This window comes from Planococcus citri, chromosome 1 (genome assembly GCF_950023065.1).
Source record: "Planococcus citri chromosome 1, ihPlaCitr1.1, whole genome shotgun sequence".
Lineage (NCBI taxonomy): Eukaryota > Metazoa > Arthropoda > Insecta > Hemiptera > Pseudococcidae > Planococcus > Planococcus citri.
Window position 1 is genome coordinate 66494235 of NC_088677.1, and position 21783 is coordinate 66516017.

Genomic DNA, 21783 nt, shown 5'->3' on the forward strand with positions numbered 1-21783 from the left:
AAAAAAACGTCAAGAAAAATCATTCTTTTTGTCCGAAGGTTCTTTTTTTTCCGAATTTTCAAATAATTCTGTCATTTAATCAAAATTGAGCGAAAAATGAACGCTCAATTTTTCAAAATTCTTCATTTTTTTAAACGTCAAAATAATTAAATATAATTGTAAAAAATTGAATACTTATTTTGTTAATGAAAACCGATTGATTATTTCCATTGTTTGATGTATTTTTTTGATTATTTTTTTTCTTCCTTTTAAAATTATAAGTAAATTTTTGAAGCTTTTTTTTGAAAATTTTGTGAAAATGAATGAAGGGGGGGGGGGTGGGTATTAGCACATTTTCAATTTTGATAATGTCCTTCCAAAAGGTCCTTTCAAGGTCTTTCTTTTTAGTTTTCAGATTTTGTTAGACACCCTATCTTAGGACGAGTTAGAAGTATTCTAAAATTGAATAAATAATAAAGATCATCGACACTGACCATAAATCCGAGTATGTAAGAGTTTATTGAAAAGTAGATAAAATTCTGATTAAAACGTGATATTTTTTCAGATAATTTCGCCAATAATACAAATTCGAGAAAGCTTCTGGCGTAAAGACATATGCAGTGCGCCATCTTAGGACAGGGTCTACCAACTTTTTAAAATGCGTTACAATTTTTCAAGTTCGAGGTGATAAGAACGTATTTACATATAAGATAGATCTCAGTTTTTCTATGTACTTTACTTATCTTATCAGAGTCGAATTTTTCTTTCTTTTTTCTATTACATTTATAATTGTATAATTAAAACACAAATATTAGGTTCCTTATGTACAAAAATAACAACCGATAAATTCATTACACAATTGAACGTAAATTAGGTACAGTATAAGTTTGAAAATATGATTTAAATTCTTAGAACGAGTTTAAATTTTTTTGCATCGCAGCCAAATGCCTCCTTTGGCCTTGAGTAAGATGAAATGACGTTGAAATTCGACGGGGAGAATTGTCTGAGGAGATAACTCGAATGAAAAATTCCTCAGCATACTGATGAGTCCAATTTTCACTTGCATTTTAGCGAATCGTTCACCTGAAATTGAAAATTTTCGAGTAGAATGCATTTGGGCGAATGATTTTCCTGGTAGGAAAAAAGTAAAAGTAATGTACCTATACAAGCTCTAGGACCTTCTCCGAATGGCATATACGTGTAGTGAGGTCTTTTAGCTATGGCTTCTTTGGTGAAATGTTCGGGATAGAAGTCTTCTGGTCTATCGTAGTATTTAGGATCTCTGTGGAGTCCGAAAATTGGAACAGTAACCTTAGTATGCTTAGGGATTACGATATCTGTATTCGGTAACTTGTAATCAATGGTGCATTCTCGGATTGCGAAACCAGTTGCTGGGTATTTACGGAGTACTTCTGTGTAGAGTAAAATATCAGAAAAAAAGGGAGGTAATTAAAGGTAAGTATAGAATAGAGCGAGTCTAGATTGGTGTGATTGGGAAATACGAACCAGCAATAACCATGTCGACGTAAGGCATCTCTTTAAGGACTTCGTATGTGAATCCTTCCGGATTATTATTTATCACGGTATTTATTTCATCTCTCAGTTTGTTCTGGATGTCTTGATTTTGTGCTAATTCTAACATCAGGAATCCTAAAGCTGTTGAAGACGTTTCGAAACCAGCTCCGAAGAATATGAAGCATTGAGCTGCCATTAGTTGGATGGTCATTTCTGAAAATGAGAATTTGCCTTTACCTACTTTCTCAATGAAAACAGAACATGAAGGAACGATTGATTTACCTAATTTATTCTTTGATTGATTGCTCCCAACTTGGGATAGGAACTGTTCTTGATCTTCTTGTTCGCTGTAGTCTCGATATTTAGCCATCGTATCATTTTTCAATGATAACAGCAGGTCGATGAAATCTTGCCTGGAGACGTTGTTCTGTTCGCGGTATTTAACTGTGTTCTCGATGGTAGATATGAGAAATTCTTCTACTTCTTCGTCAATTACTTTCAAGTTGAGCAGTTTGACAAGTTGTGTTGGCAAGGAAGAGAAAATGCTCAATATTAGAGCTTGATATCTGAAGATAAATTGTCAAACGAAGATTTTATACAGGGTGTTCCAGAATAACCTTTCACATTTTGGTAACCACTGATCTGTGTTCAAGTGGAGCTAGGGGAATGGTAAAGGCGGTTCTAGGTAGCCAAAGCATGCCGAATTATGTTTCAATAGTTATTTTTTGCCCTGGAGAAGTAGATGGCTGTACAGTGTGCTTTTACTGTGAAGGCCTTTTTTAAAAATAAAGGTTCCTGTAACTCTTTACTCCTTACTCATCAGTAACGAAGCTCATTTTTATCTAAATGGTGAAGTGAATAATTGGAATGTGCGCTTCTAGTGTACAAAGAATCAGTTGATAATACTTGAGAAACATCTAAACCTCCGCCAAGTTGACTGTTTGGTTGGGCGTGGCTAAATTCGGTATAGTGGGACCATGTGTGTTTAACGAAACAGTAACGGTGAGGGGTAAGGCAAAATGTTAAACGAGTTTCTTGTTCCAAACTAAAAGACAGACGCGATGTAATAGAGTTACTTACTTCCTTCCAACATGTTGGAACTACCAGGGATGTACACATATGTTTAGCGCGTGAGCACTTCGGTCATCAAATAATTTTGTTATGGTCGACGTGTTGAACCAGAAATTTAATGGCCACCTTGATCCCCTGACTTTTCAGCCTGCGATTTTTTTTTATGGAGTTATTCCAAGTCAAAAGTGTATCGAGATAAATCTAGGACTCTGAAACAGCTTCTAGGTTCATGAGTCGCAACTGATTGGAAGAGAAGTGTTCAATAATTTGAAAAAATGTTTGGTTGAATGTGTCAAAAATGAAGGAAAATATCTCGATGGAAAAATTTTTAAAACTTCATTTTTAATGAAAACTCAAATATACGGTCTAAAAACGGCATATTTCTACTTCATTTTGGTTGTAAAAGAATTTTTGTAAACATTTTTCTCTCAGAGTAATAAAAAAAACAAATGTGAAAGGTTATTCTGGAACACCCTGTACATGCTGGACAAAAACGCACCTACATTTATTTCTAATCGGTTCATATTGTGCCTTACCTGAACTCAAATATTCGATTACCCATTTTCCTAAACTCCGAATTGGGATCATCGAGCGAATGAGTTTCTATTCCAAAAGCACATGAGCCAATGACGTCGGTTGTGAATCTGGCACAAAGATCTTTCACGTCTATTGACTCTTCGATTACGGATTCTAATACTTGCGCTAGTTTATCGCCGCATTGTTTGACCAAAGGGAACATCATTTTCATTTTTCCGCTGGTGAAAGCGCTGGTTAGCTTGACTCTGAGGTTTTTCCAGTCTTCGCCTTTGAAGGTTGAAAAAAAATTAATGAATTTTATTATTCAACTAGGTAGTGTTTCAAAGTAAATTTTAATATCTCTCAGAAATATTTCCCCAAAAATATCAATACCTATTCAATTTTTTGCATAAAAAGTTGTTAGGTTCGCCATTTGAATAAGTATGGGTGAATTTTGAATAAAATGTCCTTCTATGTGAAAAAATATAGAATCCGATTTTCTAAACACTTCTCTTCAATTTTAAATGGGGGGGGGGGGGGGGTCGAAAAATATGTATCAATTTTAGTGGTGAGACTGATCGAAACTTTGAGAAGCTCTAGAATCTGAACGAAGAGTTTTATTAGAACAAAATTGATAAGAAACAAAGTTGCAGAAGATTAAACTTCCCATCGTCCACGTGTCATTAATTTATCTGCAGGAAGCTTCACTTTTAATACACGAGTATTTACAAAAAAAAAAACGCAAATTCTAAAATTTGAAGTGGGATGCTTGAAATTTTATATTTCAACTCATAAGCATCACAAAAGAACCTTTACGATTGAGCAGAAATTTGGCTCACTCAAAGAACATATAATCTACATATTCCTCAAAACCAAATTTTGAGCTGCGAAAATTTATTGTTTTTTTGATTTTTGGCCAATTTTTTCAAAAAGGGCTAAATACGGAAATAAAAACCTGCATAGAAATCGGTTGCTATACTGAAGTGGACTCCCTTCCCCTGAATCGCTTGCCGCTATAATGTTTTCAAGCATGTCTGGAGCCTCCAGTATAAATGGGGTTTTCTCCAGCAATTTCAGATTGCCGTAGGGGACGTTGATATCAACTTCGGCAGCTAAAAATTTTTCTTTCTCGAAAAATAAAATAAAAAAAATTTTGCCTAAATTGATTCTGTTTTATTTTTAGTATTTTTTATACCTAATAGGTACCCATTTTTCCGAACTTGAAAATCCAAAAAATTCGCTCATGGCCACCAATCCATTTAGGAAATTCATCTTTTCATGGAAGTACAATAATTTGCGGTAACTCGCTCTTTTTTTAAAAATTAATATAGGTACCTAGACCTACTCGAATTCCTAAACACCGAATTTCATTTAAATCCTTTTTGCTACTACTTTTCTACAACTAAAAAGTTCAAAAATTTGCTCGAGGTTCCAGAATGGCTCAAAATCATCACTGATTGGTACAAGAGATCGAAAAAAAGAAAGTAAATCCTTATTTTACAGGTTTTACCTTCATTATTCTAAAGTCGGCCTTTACCTCGCTAAAGAATTGACACTAAGAGACAAATTCGCCTCAGAACCGAATTTTATTCAAACGACGAAAAAATCGATACAAATCCTAACACGTATTCAATCGAATCGCCAGACCAGCCAAGACATCAAAAATCACTCGACTATACCTTTTAGAGCGGATTTTATTCGACAAAAAGCTATCGCATTTGCGATTAAAAACCTCGGTATCACCAACGGCCGATTTTACCGTTAGCTTCCCGGTTTGGGTAAACTCCGCCGATTCAGCATTTTTGCTGATTCGGCAAAGTTTACCACCAATGCACCGTTAGACGACTACGATGTTACATTTCGTCGTCTAACGGTGAAATTTTTCCACGAATTTTTTCCCAAGTAATTCCCGGTCGTTTTTGACGGCGAGAATCGTTGTCACATTATGGATCAAATTTAAATTTTATTGTGGATAGCATGTGTCAGAGAATTTTCAAAAATTGTGAAAAAATCTAAAAATGAAATAAATCTAAGTACGTAGGTAGATACGTAAAATGTTCATGAAAATTTACCAATTCTAAATCAGAATCCTTCCAAACACCCTCTTTTTAAGATAAAACTGTTTTCTGACCCCCCCCCCGCCCCATCACCACAATATTTCGATCTCCATGTATAAAGCCAAAGCCATCAAAGTTTTTTTCTAAGAAATTAAAAATTGAAATCAGTAGGTTAGCATTTTTAAACAATTTTTACTTCCGGTCAGAAACCCTCTGGCTCTGAATAACCTATAATCCTCCCTCAATAATATTGGTCCTTGTGTATCGAGCCCTTTCCCCAAGTTGGAGGAAATGAAAAAATAAAAAACTGAACCATGTGCAGTAATTTTTTAAGAGATTTTCATGTCTATTGTACGTCTTCTAAATGCAGGGTATCTAACAGGTAATGAAAGTGGTGAAAGTAGTGAAAAAGTAGTGAAAAAAAGTGAATTTAGTCAAAAAGGAAGGTAAAGAAATAATGAAAAAAATTCAAACTTGCAACAAAAACCTTGAAATCGTTGAAAAAAATTGTTATTTTCGATGAAATTGGCTACAGTGTTGGAATATGTGACGTCAGTTTATCCGGTAAATTTTCTTTCAATTTCAATTTCAATTTCTTCAAAAATTTTCCAGTGAATTTGACTGGGTTAATTTTTTTGTCGGTGGGGGGGGGGGTGGAGGAGAGCTTTCTGAAAATTTGGTTGAAAAAAGTAATGATTTTTCCAAAAAAAAAATTCCGTTATATACCCATGAGATAACTTTTTTTTAAACAAAAAAATCATCGGTTCTCCAAACTATGTTGGTTCCCTTGTATAGAGGTCTCCCTCCCCTCTCCCCCCAAAAAAGTTGGGAATAATAGGACAAAACATCGAACAATCAGTATGAAAAATAAATGCAGTCACATGTAATGAATAGGTAAATCCAAATAGTACCTTCCATTGCCAACAAATGGTTACCAAGACGATCCACATCGGTGTTTATTTTGAATCCTCGATCGTGGAAATGCACGAAATCTTTGATCATTACATGCTTGATAAGCTCCGGATCTCGAATCATCACAAAAGGCGATTGAAAATTGAAATATCCGCCGAATTTATGTGGCTCCAGTTGTCTATACAGCTCTAAATGCAAAACTGGCATCGGTTTCTTTTTAAAAATTGTGTCTCCTATGTTACCGAATAGAATCGTAGGCTTCGAGTACGGTATGCCATTTTTATCGAAAAATTGGTGAGATTTTTTAAATCTCCAGTACAAGTAGTATAGGAAAGCTATCAGTACGAGTATTACACTACCGAAGAAACTCATATCGCGAAGTAAACTACGGCGAACAACTTATAGCCGAATAGACCGAAGTCTGAAAATCATTTTACGAGTAACTAGTTTTACTGCCTATATTACAATATTACGTAATGTCGTGAAATAGGTAATCATCAACGTTCATCGTACTCTAAACTGAAATATGAACTAAATAGCCTTGTTGGGAGATAAAATGTGCATGACAGAGCGTTGTGATAACAAATATTTTATTGTCTTTGGTGTAATAATCCTAATTTTTTTTCTATATGGGTGCTATCGGAGGAAAAATGGGAAAATTTTCCTACGGTAGGAAACACAAAAATGTTATCAAAATAAAGTATGTAATAGCATTTCATGTACCGTATGATTGATTATTATTGGTTAAATAACGACTCTTAAAATCGTAAGCTTTCTTCGTAGTGCGTTATCTGTATGTAATACGTACTGAAAAAGAATGGATTTCTTTTTTTAAAATAAGCATGGTATGGTGTTGATTTTTTTCAACTTTTTAAAAATTATTGAACATTGATGGCTTTTGATGGAGATCACAAAGTATGTTAACATTTGGGAGAAGAGGAGAAAAAATGCTGGATTTCAAATAAAATTGGTAAAGTTATTTCGAGTGACCGAAATACATTATATGAGCCTTCTGGATATACAAAAAGCTGAGCCAAGGGACAGAAGCGTGTCGAACGAGGGGGTCTTGAGGGTGTTTCATCCCCCCCCCGGGCAGAAAAATTTAGGCGAAAAATTGGATGAGTTGGAAAAAGTAGGGAAATTTGGGAAAGTAGAGAAGAAATTGTGTAAAGTAGGGAAAATCAAAAAATTACCAAAAACCATGGGTTTTCGGTTTTCACTTCTTGAATCATGAATTTTCAAAATTTTTCAAAAAAAAAAGTCTCTCCAATGCATTTTAGTGAAAACTGCCAGAGAGTCTCAACTTCTGTTGAAATATCATAAAATATCCTACTTTTTTTTACCGAAAACTCAGAAACAATAATTTCTAATTTTTGCCAAAAGTGGTCGTTTTTGAAAATATAAAAATTAGGCCATGTCTTGAAAAAAATGAAGAATTGTGAATTTTTGAGAGTTTTTGGCCTCGTCTCGCTTGAGCTTCATTTATATTCTTAAAAATATTATAATTTCCTGAGAACTGTTAATGCTGAAGCTATTCAAACTTGACTTTTTGCATCATCAAAAATTTAAAAATGGCTTTGCGTTAATGTTTCGATTTATCAAATTTTTTACACCTTTCTCCAGATCATTTTCCTCTTCTTTTCTCTGACGAAAGTTGGAGGGTTGAAAAATTGACTTCTCACATCGAAAATTCGAAAATGATGTTATTTTACTTATACAAAATTATTAATTTTCGAAAGCTTTTGCCCTCGTTTCGCTCAGGTCTTCATTCCTATTTTTGAAAATATTATGATTTCTTGAACACTATTGTTGAAATTTTTTAATGATTTTTTTTGACGCCATGAAAATCAACTTTTTGCATCAGTTAGTTTACTTTTCGAATTATCAATTTTTTCATAGCTTTTTTCTTGCTTTGCTCGGGTATAAATTTAAATTCTACTGTGCATTTTTTAAAAAATTTTCAAGAATGAAAAAATTATCTTCAGAAGTTCAAGAAACAGCAAAATTACGAAAAAAGAAAGTGCAAAATTTCATCCAAAAATACCAAAAAGCACAAAATTTTGGTGTTGAAATTATTTACATTGAAATGATTTTTTTATACCTCATAATTGTAAATTTTCTGAAGCTTTCGCTTTCGCTTCTTTAGGTCAAAATCGAAAATATTCTATTTAAATGTGATTTTCAAAGGCCAAAATGCTAGAAAAAAAAACGAAAAAATTGCAAAGTTTTTATTTTTGATTTCAGGTACCCAGGCTGCAAAAGGACAATTCAAATTTTTTTGTCGATTATAAAAGCATTGTTTTTGAACATTTTTAATTAGGTAGGTATTCAACATTTTTGTTTCCAACTGCCCTTTCAAAATGAAAAATTTGTTCGAATCACATTTGGATAATTTGCATTAAAAATACTGAAGGGGAGGGGAAGGGTTTTGGTGTAAAAAGTTGGTAAATTGATTGATATTATCGCATAAAAAATGTTCGACGAGGTATTTCATCCTATTGAGAACTAATCCAACGTGTTCAAATCACAAATAATTAAAGCTGAGTTGTGTAAGAGTTGTAGGTATAGGTATATTTTAAATTTGCAAAAAAAAAAAATGAAAACATTAGTATAAAAAAAATAATTAAGTAATTTGATAAATAATTCAACAAGATCACAGAACGATTGGAAATGCGATTTAAATGCTTAGGGTGAGATTATTATAATTTCTTGCACTGCAACCAAATACCCCCTTTGGCTTTGAGTAAAATGAAATGACGTTGAAACTCAACAGGAAGGGTTGTCTGAGAAGATAGCTCGAATGAAAAATTCCTCAGCATGCTGATGAGTCCAATTTTCACTTGCATTTTAGCAAATCGTTCACCTGAAATTGATAATTTTCGAGTTGAATGCATTTGGGCGAATGATTTTTCTGGTAGGAAAAATTAATAATGTACCTATGCAAGCTCTAGGACCTTCTCCGAATGGCATATACGTATAGTGAGGTCTTTCAGCTATAGCCTCCTTGGTGAAATGTTCGGGATAGAAGTCTTCTGGTCTTTCGTAATATTTAGGATCTCTGTGAAGACCGAAAATAGGAATAGTGACCGGTGTCTTTTTAGGGATCACGATGTTTGTGTTTGGTAGTTTGTAATCAATGGTACATTGTCGTAAAGCGAACCCGGTTGCTGGGTATTTACGTAATCCCTCTGTGTATTGAAAAATAATTCAAAATTATACTACAAAGTGTTCGAAAAATTCACTTATAGGTACAAATAGTTAGATTGAAAAATAGGACATAGGCGTACCAGAAATAACCATGTCAACGTAAGGCATCTCTGTAAGAAGTTCATAAGTGAATCCTTCCGGATTATTATCTATCACAGAGTTAATTTCATCTCGTAGTTTTTTCTGGATATCTGGACGTTGTGCTAATTCCAGCATAAGGAACCCTAGATTGGTAGAGGACGTTTCGAAACCAGCTCCGAAGAATATGAAGCATTGGGCTGCCATCAGATCGATGGTCATTTCTAAAACAGAAGAATTTAATCGAAATAATTTTAGTTGGTGCCTGGAATTCTTAAAAATAACTAAGCGATCTAATTGTTGATTTGATCGTTTACCTATTTTACTTTTCGATTGATTGCTTCCAACTTGTGACAAGAAGTGATCTAGATCTTCTTTTTCGCCATGGTCTTGGTATTTAGCCATCGTTTCGTTTTTCAGTGATAGCAATAAATCGATGAAGTCGTGTCTTGAGACTTTGTTTTCTTCTCGATATTGAACGGTGCTTTCGACAATGGACATGAGGAAGTCTTCGACTTCTTTGTCAACGAATCTCAAGTCGAACCACTTCATGAGTTTACGAGGCATATCTGGATAGGCGCTCAGTAGTAAAGCTTTGTATCTGAAAAAATGGTTGCATTTAGACGATTTTTTCATGATTAGGGGAGGGAAAAGGTGTTGGATCAAAAAATGAATCCGAAATTTAAACATCTCCGAAAAGTGAGTTGAAATTCGAAACCAAAACCTTTAAAAATCACAAACTATGAGTCACTCGAATGTTTCAGCTTTCTTAAAAATTAAGGCTTATTTCTGTAGTTAAGGAGATTTGTATCAGAAAATCAGTTGGAATTCGAACGGAAGCATTTTTGAAAACCCTGCAACTCATGCGACGTCGGAATTTTTCAAAGTTTTTAAAAAATTGTTGCTCATTAAAATTGTCGATCTTGAGAAGTTTGTATCGAAGACGCTGGAAATTCGAAATCAAAGTCTTTTGGGAAACCCTGCAATCCACAACGACCTAGAATCTTCCACATTTTAAAAAAATAGATTTGATAAGATTCTTTTGTTTTGTTTTTTAAATTGAGTGGTTTTTTGGCCTGTCTTGGTTTCGAAAAATGTTGAGAAATTTTTTGTTACCAAAATTAATTCTTGGAGGGAAAGAAATTACCGAAGTAATTTGCACAAATACGTATTTAACGCGCTTAAGTTGCTCAAAATTTAATTATTTTTTGAAAAATATTGACCCTGAAGGTTTAAACACAACAAAAAACACGTTTTTATACAGTTTTGATTTTTTTGAGCATGTTGAACCGATTTTTGAGCTCCAAAAATCTGAATTTTTGAACAAATTTCGTGATGAGCCCCTCCCTATTTTTTTAAATGAATTTTCAAATTTTTCAACCCTCCCCTCCCCCTCCCAATAATGAAACCTTCAAGCATGAGGAATTTTTTTGAATATGCGAAAAAATCTAGTGACTATTTTCTGTTAGAATTTCAAAAATTGTGAAACCATTTTTAAAAATGGTTTTACATAAAAATTAACCTTTTGGAGGCGAGTTTCGCCAAATTTGGCCAGAGTGTGGATTTTACCATCTCACCCTTGAAGGCTTTTGTGGGCATATTTAGAGGCTGTTAGTGTCAAGAAGGTAGGTTGAAATTCAAAAGGTTGGTTGATTCTTCAATTTTTAAAAATTTAAGACTTTCTGTGGAGCACAATAAAGGGTTTATATAAAAAAAAATGAGTGAAAATTCTAAATTAAAATTTCTGCAAATTCAATAAACTATGGGTCACAAAAACTTAAATTTTTTTTTCAATTGTGGATTTGTGAACCCAGCTTATTATGAAGCTTTTGAGGTTTCTATCAAAAAATCAAGATGAATTTTAAAATTTTTGAAAATTTTGTGCCTTTTTGTGAGGCTTATTGAGAGATTTGCATCAAATAAGTGAATTGAAATTCGAAATCAGCGCTTTTAAAACCCCCCAAAAAAAACAAGAGTCTCTCGGAATTTTGAAATTTTTTCAAAATTTTGGGTCTTATTGTAAGGCTCAAGAGATTTGTATCAGAAAAGTGAGTTGAAATTCGAAACCAACACCTTTGAAAATCAGTAACCTACAAAAACTCAAATTTCTCGGTTGGAAAAAAAATTAAGTCAATTATTGTGGGTCTTAAGGAGATTGTATCAAAAAAATGAGTTGGGTTTTGAAATCACTGTGCATCTAAAAATAAAAAAAAAACATGAGTGGTTTTTAATTCTTACAAATTTTTTGAAATTTGAGGCTTATTCTTAGGCTCAGGAAGCTTGTTCAAAAAAAAGATGAATTGAATTTCGAAATTATAGCATTTTTAAAAATTCAGCAAATCATGGGTCACTTGAATTTTTCTATTTTTCTGAAAGTTGTTGAAAAATATAACAAACAATTTTTCACATGATTTTGTTTTTTTCTCAGAAATACTGTTTTTTTTTTGGAAATTGTTAAATGATTTTCCTCACTTTCAATACATATTTGAAAATGCAACTTTCGTAAAATAAATTCAACTGCGAACTATCAAAATTTTTGAAGAATAATTTTAAATCGGTTTTCAATTGTTACGTATTGGAATGAAAAATTGAAGGTGTATAAAATAAGTTGAGACCACCTCAGCCCTCAGTATTTATCTATCGTATTTCTAATACCTGAACTCAAATATACGATTTCCCATTTTCCTAAACTCTGAATTCGGATCATCGAGCGAATGCGTTTCTATTCCAAAAGCACACGAGCCGATGACATCGGTCGTGAATCTGGCACAAAGATCCTTGACATCTATTGGCTCACGAATCATGGTTTCCAATACTTGAGCCAGCTTATCACCGCAATTTTTAACCAGAGGGAACATCATCTTCATTTTTCCACTGGTGAAAGTGCTGGTCAATTTGACTCTGAGATTTTTCCATTCTTCGCCTAAAAAAAAATTTAATGAAATGAACCAACGAATAGTAAGTTGTCGCTGCGCAATTTCGACTTGTGTGTGGCATTGACATTGCGAATTATTGAATGTCATAAAACGAATATTCTGTATAGGTTAAGTACATATCGTTATGACTATTATGGAAAAAAATAAAAAATAAACGTAGGTATATTTACGTAGATGTACAAGTACCTGCCATGGCCAACAAATGATTACCAAGGCGATCCACTTCTGTGTTTATGTTGATGCCTCGATCGTGAAAATGAGCGAAGTCTTTAATCAAAATATGCTTGATCAGCTCCGGATCTCGAATCATCACAAAAGGTGTATGAAAATTAAAGAATCCGCCGAATTTGTGAGGTTCCAGTTTCCTATACAGTTCTAAATGCAACACTGGCATGGGTTTCTTTTTTAGAAAAGTATCGCCTATGTTACCGAAGATAATTGTAGGCTTCAAATACGGTATGCCATTTTTATCGAAAAATTGGTGGGATTTTTTGAACCGCCAGTATATGTAAAATAAAAAAGTTATTAGTAAAAGTATCACACTGCCGAGGAAACTCATTTTCGCGAAGTATCATACGAAACAGCTAGGTAGCAACAGGTTACGATGGTTGAATCATTTCACATGCAGCCGGTTGGGCTACCATTTATACACTGTTGTGTCGCGAATGTATGTAATCGTTCCTAATCACCGGTGTTTGTATTTTGAACTGAAGAAGTCTGAATGGAGCGTGTCCTTGTTGCGAGATAACAACACTTTGTAAAATGTGTTGTGATGGGATGTAGTATTTATTGCTTGTAATTGGCGTAATTATCGCGAATGCTCTTGTCTAAGGTGTAGGAGGGGCTTTCTGATAAGAGCACGCGATTGTATTTATTTTTAAAGTATTTATTCGTAATAATTAGGTACTATGTACTGCAATTTCTCGAAATTTTTTTGCGTATTATTATGTAATAAGAAGTGTATAAAAATGAAATTTATTGACGACTGATTTGTTTACATTGTAACCATATAGGATTTTTCGCTTTTAAAATAATGAAATGTTGTTGATATTCCACAGGAAGGATGGTCTTCGAAGAAAGCTCGTATTTGAAATCTCGTATCATGCTGATTAATCCAATTTTCACCTGCATTTTGGCGAATCGTTCACCTGCGCATTGAGAAAATTATTGGTTATTAGAGTCGATTTGCTGTCCATTAAAAAATATTTCTGGAAGATTAGGCAAGAACTGCAAGAAGGTAAGCCAAAGGATTGTAACGTGGTTGAATTTATATGTACCTAGTACCTACATAAAATTATATTCACCCCCTCTTTTAATGAATTTTGATGATACTGATAATTTTTGGTAAATTAGGTTGGTAGGTGGATTGCTGGTAATTTTTGTTATATTTTGGTAGGCAGTTTGCAGAGAATTTCTGCAAATTTCTGGTAAATTATAGTAGTTTTGCTATTTTACTGGTAAGGTATTACTGGTAATTTTTTTCTCATAAACTACTTTCAATTTTTTTTCGGCCGTGGGGATGAATCAGACACGGTTTTCAATCAGTGGGTGTTTTTACACCCAGGAAAGGACCTGGGGATGTATCAGACACTATTTTCAATCAGTGGGTGTTTTCAGACCCAAGTAAGAACCTGGGGATGAATCAGACACTGTTTTCATTTTCAATCAGGGGGTGTTTTCAGACCCATGTAAGAACCTGGGGTTGAGTCAGACACAAATTTCAATCAGTGGGTGTTTTCAGACCCAAGTAAGGACCTGGGGATGAATCAGACCGTGTTTTCCATCAGTGGGTGAGCTGTTTTCAGATCCAATAAGGTCCTGGGGTTGAATCAGACACTGTTTTTAATCAGTGGGCGTTTTCAGACCTGAAAGGACTTAGGGTTGAATCCAACGCTGTTTTCAACCAGTATGTGTCTTCAGACACAAGTAAGGACTTGGGGTTGAATCAGACACTGTTTTCAATTTCAATCTGTGGGTGTTGTGTTTTCAGACCCATTGAAAGGACCTGGGGTTGAGTCAGATGCAAATTTCCATCAGTGGGTGTTTTCAGACCCAATAAGGTCCTGGAGTTGAATCAGACACTGTTTTTTACCAGTGAGTGTTTTTAGACCCAAGTAAGGACCTGATTCAAAAACAGTTTTCAACCAGAGGGTGTCTTCAGACCCAAGTACGGACCTGAGTGAAACACTGTTTTCAATTGATGGGGGGTTTTCAGGCCCAAATAAGGACCTGAGGTTGAATCCGACACTGTTTTCAATCAGTGGGTGTTTTCAGATCCCAGTAAGGACCTGGGGATGATACAGACCGGTTTTCAATCAGTGAGTGTTTTCACACCCAAAAAGGACCTGGGGTTGAATCAGTGGGTGTTTTCAGACCCAAGTAAGGACCTGAGTAAGACACGGTTTTCATTTTCAATCAGTGGGTGTATTCAGACCCATGTAAGGACCTGGGGATCATACAGACCGCTTTTCAATCAGTGAGTGTTTTCACACCCAATAAGGACTTGGGATTGAATCAGACACTGTTTTCAATCAGTGGGTGTTTGCAGACCCAATTAAGGACCTGAGTAAGACACTGTTTTCATTTTCAATCAGTGGGTGTTTTCTGACCCATGTAAGGACCTGGGGATGAATCAAACACTGTTTTCCATCTGCGGGTGTTTTCAAATCAAATAAGGACCATGGGGTTGAATCAGACACAGTTTTCAATCAGTGGGTGTTTTCAGACCCAAGTAAGGACCTGGGGATGTATCAGATACTGTTTTCAATCAGTGGGCGTTTTCAGACACAAGTATCATCAGTAATTTTCTTGGTAATTTACCACTAATTTTTAGAAAATTTTCAGTAATTTTTAGCTCTCAACTTACTATAGGTACATAATCATTAATCATTTTCTGGTAAATAACCAGTAATTTTTTGATAAATCACCAGTAGGTTTTTGGTACACTATCAGTAGTTTTTTGTCAATTTACCAGTAATTTTTGATTAATTACATATTAGTAATGTTTGGTAAATTGTCTGTAATTCTTAGTACTTAACATACTACATAGTAATTTTTTGTTGAATTCCCAGTAGTTTTTTGACAAATTAGTAAATTACCAGTGATTTTTTGGTAAATTACCAGTGATTTTTTTGGTAAATTACCAATGATTTTTTGGTAAATTACCAGTGATTTTTTTTGGTAAATTACCAGTAATTTTTTGGTAAATTACCAATAATTTTTTGGTAAATTACCAGTTATTTTTTTGGTAAATTACCAGTTATTTTTTTGGTAAATTATCAGTAATTTTTTGGTAATCTACCAGTAATTTTTTGGTAAATTACAATTTACCAGTATTTTTTTGTAAATTACCAGTAATTTTTTGGTAAATTAACCTACGTACGATGTTTTTTCTGCAAACCACTAATCATTTTCTGGTCAATTTCTAGTAATTGTTTGGTAATCTACTAGTAAGTTCTTAGTAACTTACTGCAGGTGTTTTTTTTTTGGTGGATGACTGGTAATTTTTTGGTAAGTTACCGGTAATTTTCAGTGGATTGCTGTTTTTTTTTTACAATAACTACTAGTATTTTTTGGAACGTTACTTTCCATTAACTTTTTGGTGAATTACTGGTAATTTTAGGTAAACTGCTGCTTGCTGATGTTTTGTGGTAAATTGATGGTAGTTTTGGCAAATTGCTATTTGCTGGTAATGTTTGGTGAATTATTGGAAATTTTTTTTTTGGTAATCACCAGTATTTTTGATAAATTACTGCGATAACTGTTGTCTGTTTATTAAATCATTGGTTATTGCTGGTAGGTTACTGGTAATTTTTAGTCAATCAACCTTATCCCATTTCTGATGAATTGCTGGAAATTTCATGTATGTACTCGTATGTAATCTTTTGTCAAGTATCACATGAATTAAGTAGCTTTCTTTGAGGGGGGGGGGGGCTTCTGGTAAAATGCTTGTGGTGAAAACTTTTCCCAAAAGTTATGTCTAGTTTCAACTTACAAAAGAATTGCAAATATATGTACCTATTTTCAATTTGTAAATGTTCTATCAGATTTTTATAAACTTGGATTGCGTTGGATTCTTAACATTGAATAGGTACCTGTGTGAAATATCAAAATTGTGAAAAATGACCAATTTCTGTCGAAATAATAATGTGTCGACCTTTAAAAAATGTTTGATAAAAATTCAGACATAACTTTGTCTCCAGTTCTTTGACCGATTTTTAAAAAAATATTTTCAACTCCCAAAAAATTTAAAAAATAGCGAAAAGTAAGTAGGTACATATGAAAAAATATTCACCCAGCCACCTACAAGTACATGGCGCCTGTTGTTGGTCAAAATTCTAAAATTCCAATTAGGATGGTAGATACTCATCAATACTCATTCGAGTTGAGGTGAGGGTAGGAGGCTATAAAAGATTTTTTTTGGAATTGAAGCATACGTTTCCAAAACGCACTAAGTCCAAAAAAATATTGATAAGAAATTCATGGTACTTAGTACAATTCGGAAATGTAGAAATGGCCCACATTGGCTGATTTTTTGATATGTTGTGCCCAAGGGTTTTGGCTACAACATATCAAAAAATCAGCCATTTTGGGCCGCAACTTTATGCTAGATGGCCTTGCAACCTCAGAATCTTTGAAAATGGACTTAGTGCGTTTTGGAAACGTATGCTTCAATTAGTTTTCATCAAGATCAGCATTTTTGATGACGGTTTTCTCATTCGAAGTGGGCAAAAATTTTGCCATTTCTCTTGAAAAGACCTTTTTTCAAAAAATACCCTCCCCCCCAAAATGAAGAAAATTATGGAAATATGATTGAAATGTGCTGAAACTCACCTATGCAATTTCTGGGACCTTCGCCGAATGGTAAATACGTGTAATGAGGTCTCTTAGCGATGGCTTCTTTGGTAAAATGCTCGGGATAGAATTCATGTGGTTTTTCGTAATATCTCGTATCGTTATGAATACCGTAGACTGGTACAGTAACCGGAGTATTTTTGGGTATCACTGTTTTGGTATTTGCAATAGTGTATTCTTGATTGCATTCTCGTAATAGGAATCCAGTTGGTGGGTATTTTCGCAAGAGCTCTGGAAACACGTAATGAGATAATGTTCAAATCATTTGACCGAAAGTGGTCATTGGTTTTTGGTAGTCGTACTTAAGAAATAGGTACTTGGACTTACCAGAAATAACCATATCTACGTAATGCATCTCTCTTAAGGATTCGTAGGTGAGTCCTTCTGGATCATTAGCGATTACGGTATTCACTTCGTTTCTAACTTTATCTTGAATATCTTGATGAAGTGCCAACTCCAACATGAGAAATCCCAGAGCTGTCGAAGAGGTCTCGTAACCAGCTCCGAAAAATATGAAACATTGAGCCGCCATTGTATTTATGGTCATATCTGAAATTCACGAAAGATAATTTTTGTAGAAAAAGGTTCATTAGCCTTGCAATCGATGTGCCAATTTTTGGTACCTTTGGCGTTAAAAAAATTCACCTATTTTGCTTTTGGAATGCTTATCGCCAATCTGCGACAGGAAACGACTGACGTCTTCTTGTTCGTGTTGATCGTGGTATTTGCCCATGGTTTCGTGTTTCAGCGATAGTAATAAATCGATGAAATCGTAACGAGTGACTTTGTGCTGTTCTCTGTATGCGACAGTTTTATCGACGAGGGAAATGAAAAAATTCTGTATAGTGATGTCGACAAATCGTAAGTTGAAAAATCTCGCTATACTCGCGGGCATTTTGGGAAAGGCTCCTGCTATGAGATTTCGATACCTGAAAAATTCATGTCCTAGATGTAAATAAATAATTCTAGTATAAAGGTTTAAAATCGCAATTGTAATTGCGTTGTTTCGGTTTAGGTAATACGTTTGACGTAATTTAGGTACTAGATGACTACTTAACGAGGCATCATTATAATCGACGAATTTTTGCTATCAAGGTCTCTCAGTGCCTATATCTAAAAATAACTTCGCTAATTCTGGGAACTAACCTGAACTCGAACACGCGATTGCCCATTTTTAAAAACTGCGAATTAGGATCTTCGAGCGAATGAGTTTCGATTCCAAAAGCACAAGTGCCTATTACGTCGCACGTGTACCTGGCGCAAAGCTCTTTGACATTGAATGCTTCCGTGGTCATGGTTTCCAAAAGTTTGGCGCACTTGTCGCCGCATTCTTTCACTAGTGGGAACATGATTTTCATTTTGCCGCTGGTAAATGTGCTGGTTAGTTTGATTCTGTGGTTTTTCCATTCATCTCCTGGAAAAGTTCGAGGCAAGAATTTGTAGTACTTTTTCAATTTATTGTCTTTATTGACCGTGTCAGAGTTCAATATGTACTTTAAAATTTAAATCATTACCTACCTTTCATAGTTAATAAATTATTGCTGATAGGATCCACCTTAGGATTGATGGGAATAGCTCGATCTTGAAAATATGCGAAATCTTTCACCAATACGTCCCTGATAAGCTCCGGATCACGTATCATAATAAAAGGTTTATGAAACTGGAGGTATCCGGCGTACTTATGTGGTTCCATTTGCCTATACACTTCTTCGTGTATTATTGGCAATGGTTTCTTTTGCGAGAACGCTTGACCAATGTTGCCCACCAAGAATGTGGGTGACGGGTAAGGTATGCCATTTTCATCGAAGTACTCACGAGCCTTACGATACTGTCGATATAAAAATATAAATAAAGTTATCACTAAAAGAATCACGCTGCCGAGAAAACTACCGGTCATTTTTATTGTTGGATCACGAAAGCGAATTACTATACCGAGTTGATCATTGCCGGTGTGTGTACTGTGGTTACCTAGGTAGGTGTTTTGTGTTGGCTACTTGTGTTATTTTTTTTTGGCATTGAATGAAAACAAACGAAGCTAATGACGTCGTAGTTGGGTAAATTATTACATCACGCGAAGACAGGTGTTTATTCGGGTATTGATTCGAGTTTGCAAAATTTCGTGAATTTTTATCGCGTCGCGGGTTTTGGCGCGTGAACGTGTAAAATTGATAACAAAGTTTGTCTTCCACTCGACATTGGTTCTTCTTTAAATAAATATTTTGAAAATTGTTTGAAAATTGTGAAAAAATTCAACTTTGGTGAGAATAGCATGATTTTTGGAGTCTCTGAAAAAGTGTCATACGAATTAAATACCCCCATGTGTCCCTCTCCAAATCTGAATTTTTTGCTCTATTTCTCATTGCTTAAGTTTTGATGAATTTTTCGATTAACTTTAGAGTGAGGGTCTGATTAGATGAGATTGTATGGAAATCAATTGCAGAGTATTTAACGTGAACATTTCAATGTAAAGGTACCTCTCAAATTTACCTATGCCAAATTTCAGTTTTGTGGGACAATTTAGTCGAGGGACTGAAAGCGAGAAGAACATCGTAAGTCAATTAAATAACTTACGAAGAAAATTACAAAAAATCGTTTGTTCATGCAGGGTGTCTAACGGTCATGAAAGTCATGAAAAAGTCGTGAATTTTGCTCAAAACACACTTGAAAATTTTTTAAAAAGCTTTTCAAGTGAAAAAAGAAGTAAAAAAATGAAAAAATTGTTCAAAAAATCAGAAAAATGAAATAACTAAAATATGTAGGAAGGTAGGTACCTAATTTTTGATCCTGTAAAAAATGGCAATCCTGTTCCTCAAGTAAATAGGCTACTATACATACATACCTATCAACTCCTTTTGATCCGGAAGGTCAGGAAAAGTTTGTCTTTTTTGTCCTGAAGTCCTTCCTTTTTCCGAATTTTCAAATAATTCTGTCATTTTTATTCATCTAATCAAAATCTAGAGAAAAATAAAAATTCAATTTTTTAGAATTTTTCATTTTTTTGAACGTCAAAGTAATTAAATATTTGTTAATGAAACCCGATTGATTTTCTTGATTAATTTTTTGTTTCTTTTAAAAATTATGAATTTTTGAAGCTTTTTTTTTTTAGCAATTTTGTGAAAATGAATAGGAGGGTGGTATTAGTATTAGTACATTTTTCAATTTTGATTTTGTTAGACACCCTGTCTATTTACTGCATTTGAGAGGCGCGACAGTTGAACTAAAAAATAAAAATAGACACGAGTTTGCGTCCATGAAATGGAAATGTTCTGGCATTTCGAGTTTTTTATTTTTGGGGGGCGGGAGAGTATTTTTATGTGGTACAAATGTGAAAAAGAAGACATGGTAAAGGCATGAAAAAGTCATGATTTCTGTCTGGGAGTTTTGTTAGACACCGTGTCATGATTTTAAAAAGGAGAGGGGTTGAGAAGTTTACACTGTCCAGGCATTTCAGTACCTTCGTTATTTTTTTCACCCTTGGATACTTTTAATCAAAGGTGTGACGAAGTGATGTGTCTTTGGGGAGGGGGTGAGACTGAAATATTTCCAACTTTTTTCGCCAGATTTTCTCAACTGTCCTGTTTAGAAGGGTGAGTTAATTGGAAACAAAAATATTGGAAAATTTTTAATGTTCAAAAACGATGGTTATATACTTGACAAAAAATTTGAATTTGTTCCAAGTATTGCAAGGTTGGGACTAAAATCCAAAAAAAATCAAAAATTCACAATTTTTTCGTGTTTTTTTAAAGTCTTTTGGACTTTGAAAATCAAATATTCAAAAAGAGAACGAGATATTATGAGCGTAGCAAGGGCGAAAGCTTCAGAAAATTTACAATTTGTGAGGTACAAAAAAAATCAAGACCTTTTTTTTGGAAAATTTCCAAGTAAAGCAACATTAGTTTCGATGTGAGAAGTTAATTTTTCTACTCTCTAGGATAATGATCTGAGCTGAGCAAACTGAGGGCGAAAACTTTTGAAAATTTATGATTCAAGAATGTAAAAATCCATCGTTTTTGGTAATTCTTTGATTTTCTCTGCTCACACAATTTCATCCCACCTTTTTCCAACTCACCCAAATTTTCCCCATAAATTTACAACTTTTCACGTAAATTTTTCTGTCGGGGGGGGGAGGGCACTCCCGTTTGGGCAGCCTCCAGATTCATTTTTTTTGATCGTCTCATTGTCTTTTTCTCATGTTATAAAAATTTCTACCCCCTCCCCTGTTAATTTTTTGCTTTTAATTTTCGTGCATGAATATCGATGAAAATATCTGCAACACTGATAATTTTTGGTTACGTTTTTGGTGAAAAAAGGTTACTAAAATTTTTAGCGCTAAAATGTTTCGCCTTTTTGATAAAAATGATTAAGAAGTCCTGCCTTTTACTGAAATTATTGTGAAAGTCTCGTTTTCTGTCAAAAATAGCAAAAAGCCTCGCTTTTAGCCTAAATTGTCAAGAATTTTCTTCTTTTTTTTTGCGAAAAAGATGAGAAGAATTATTGTGTTGTTTTTTGCATCCGAAAACTCCCACTCTTCTTCAATAATAGTTCTAATATGTCGTTTTTTCGCCAGAAATTGCTAAAAAAAAAAACTTTTCTTTTGCTGAAATTGTCAAAAGTCTTGAATTCATTCCCAGAAATCGCTAAAATTCTCAATTTTTGGT

At 34.2% G+C, this 21783-nt stretch overlaps 2 protein-coding genes across 2 annotated transcripts; both read right to left on the reverse strand.

Moving 5' to 3' along the window:
- Nucleotides 1-898: 898 nt before the first annotated feature.
- LOC135836078 (uncharacterized) lies at nt 899-13022 on the reverse strand. The gene is made up of 12 exons (XM_065350674.1): nt 12458-13022; nt 11991-12258; nt 9653-9936; nt 9338-9559; nt 8987-9238; nt 8752-8913; nt 6050-6448; nt 3102-3369; nt 1777-2060; nt 1486-1707; nt 1140-1391; nt 899-1062 (listed from the first exon to the last, which is right to left on the reverse strand). Exons 1-12 carry the CDS (start codon nt 12828-12830, stop codon nt 899-901), a joined length of 3150 nt encoding a protein of 1049 aa, XP_065206746.1. The 5' UTR covers nt 12831-13022.
- Nucleotides 13023-13230: 208 nt separating this feature from the next.
- LOC135841598 (probable cytochrome P450 6a13) lies at nt 13231-19105 on the reverse strand. The gene is made up of 6 exons (XM_065358632.1): nt 18644-19105; nt 18272-18539; nt 17771-18054; nt 17453-17674; nt 17105-17356; nt 13231-13419 (listed from the first exon to the last, which is right to left on the reverse strand). Exons 1-6 carry the CDS (start codon nt 19020-19022, stop codon nt 13247-13249), a joined length of 1578 nt encoding a protein of 525 aa, XP_065214704.1. The 5' UTR covers nt 19023-19105; the 3' UTR covers nt 13231-13246.
- Between the last annotated feature and the right edge of the window lie 2678 nt (nt 19106-21783).

Coding starts and splice junctions, on each gene's coding strand:
- LOC135836078 (XM_065350674.1), bottom strand. CDS start 12,830: ATGAGTTTCCTCGGCAGTGTGATACTTTTACTAATAACTTTTTTATTT. Junction 6,449..8,751: donor GTTGCAGTGCAAGAAATTAT/AATAATCTCACC, acceptor TTCGGCTATAAG/TTGTTCGCCGTAGTTTACTT. Junction 2,061..3,101: donor AATCGAATATTTGAGTTCAG/GTAAGGCACAAT, acceptor ATTTATCTTCAG/ATATCAAGCTCTAATATTGA.
- LOC135841598 (XM_065358632.1), bottom strand. CDS start 19,022: ATGACCGGTAGTTTTCTCGGCAGCGTGATTCTTTTAGTGATAACTTTA. Junction 18,540..18,643: donor TAATTTATTAACTATGAAAG/GTAGGTAATGAT, acceptor GAACTTTTCCAG/GAGATGAATGGAAAAACCAC. Junction 13,420..17,104: donor AGGTCCCAGAAATTGCATAG/GTGAGTTTCAGC, acceptor CTCAATGCGCAG/GTGAACGATTCGCCAAAATG.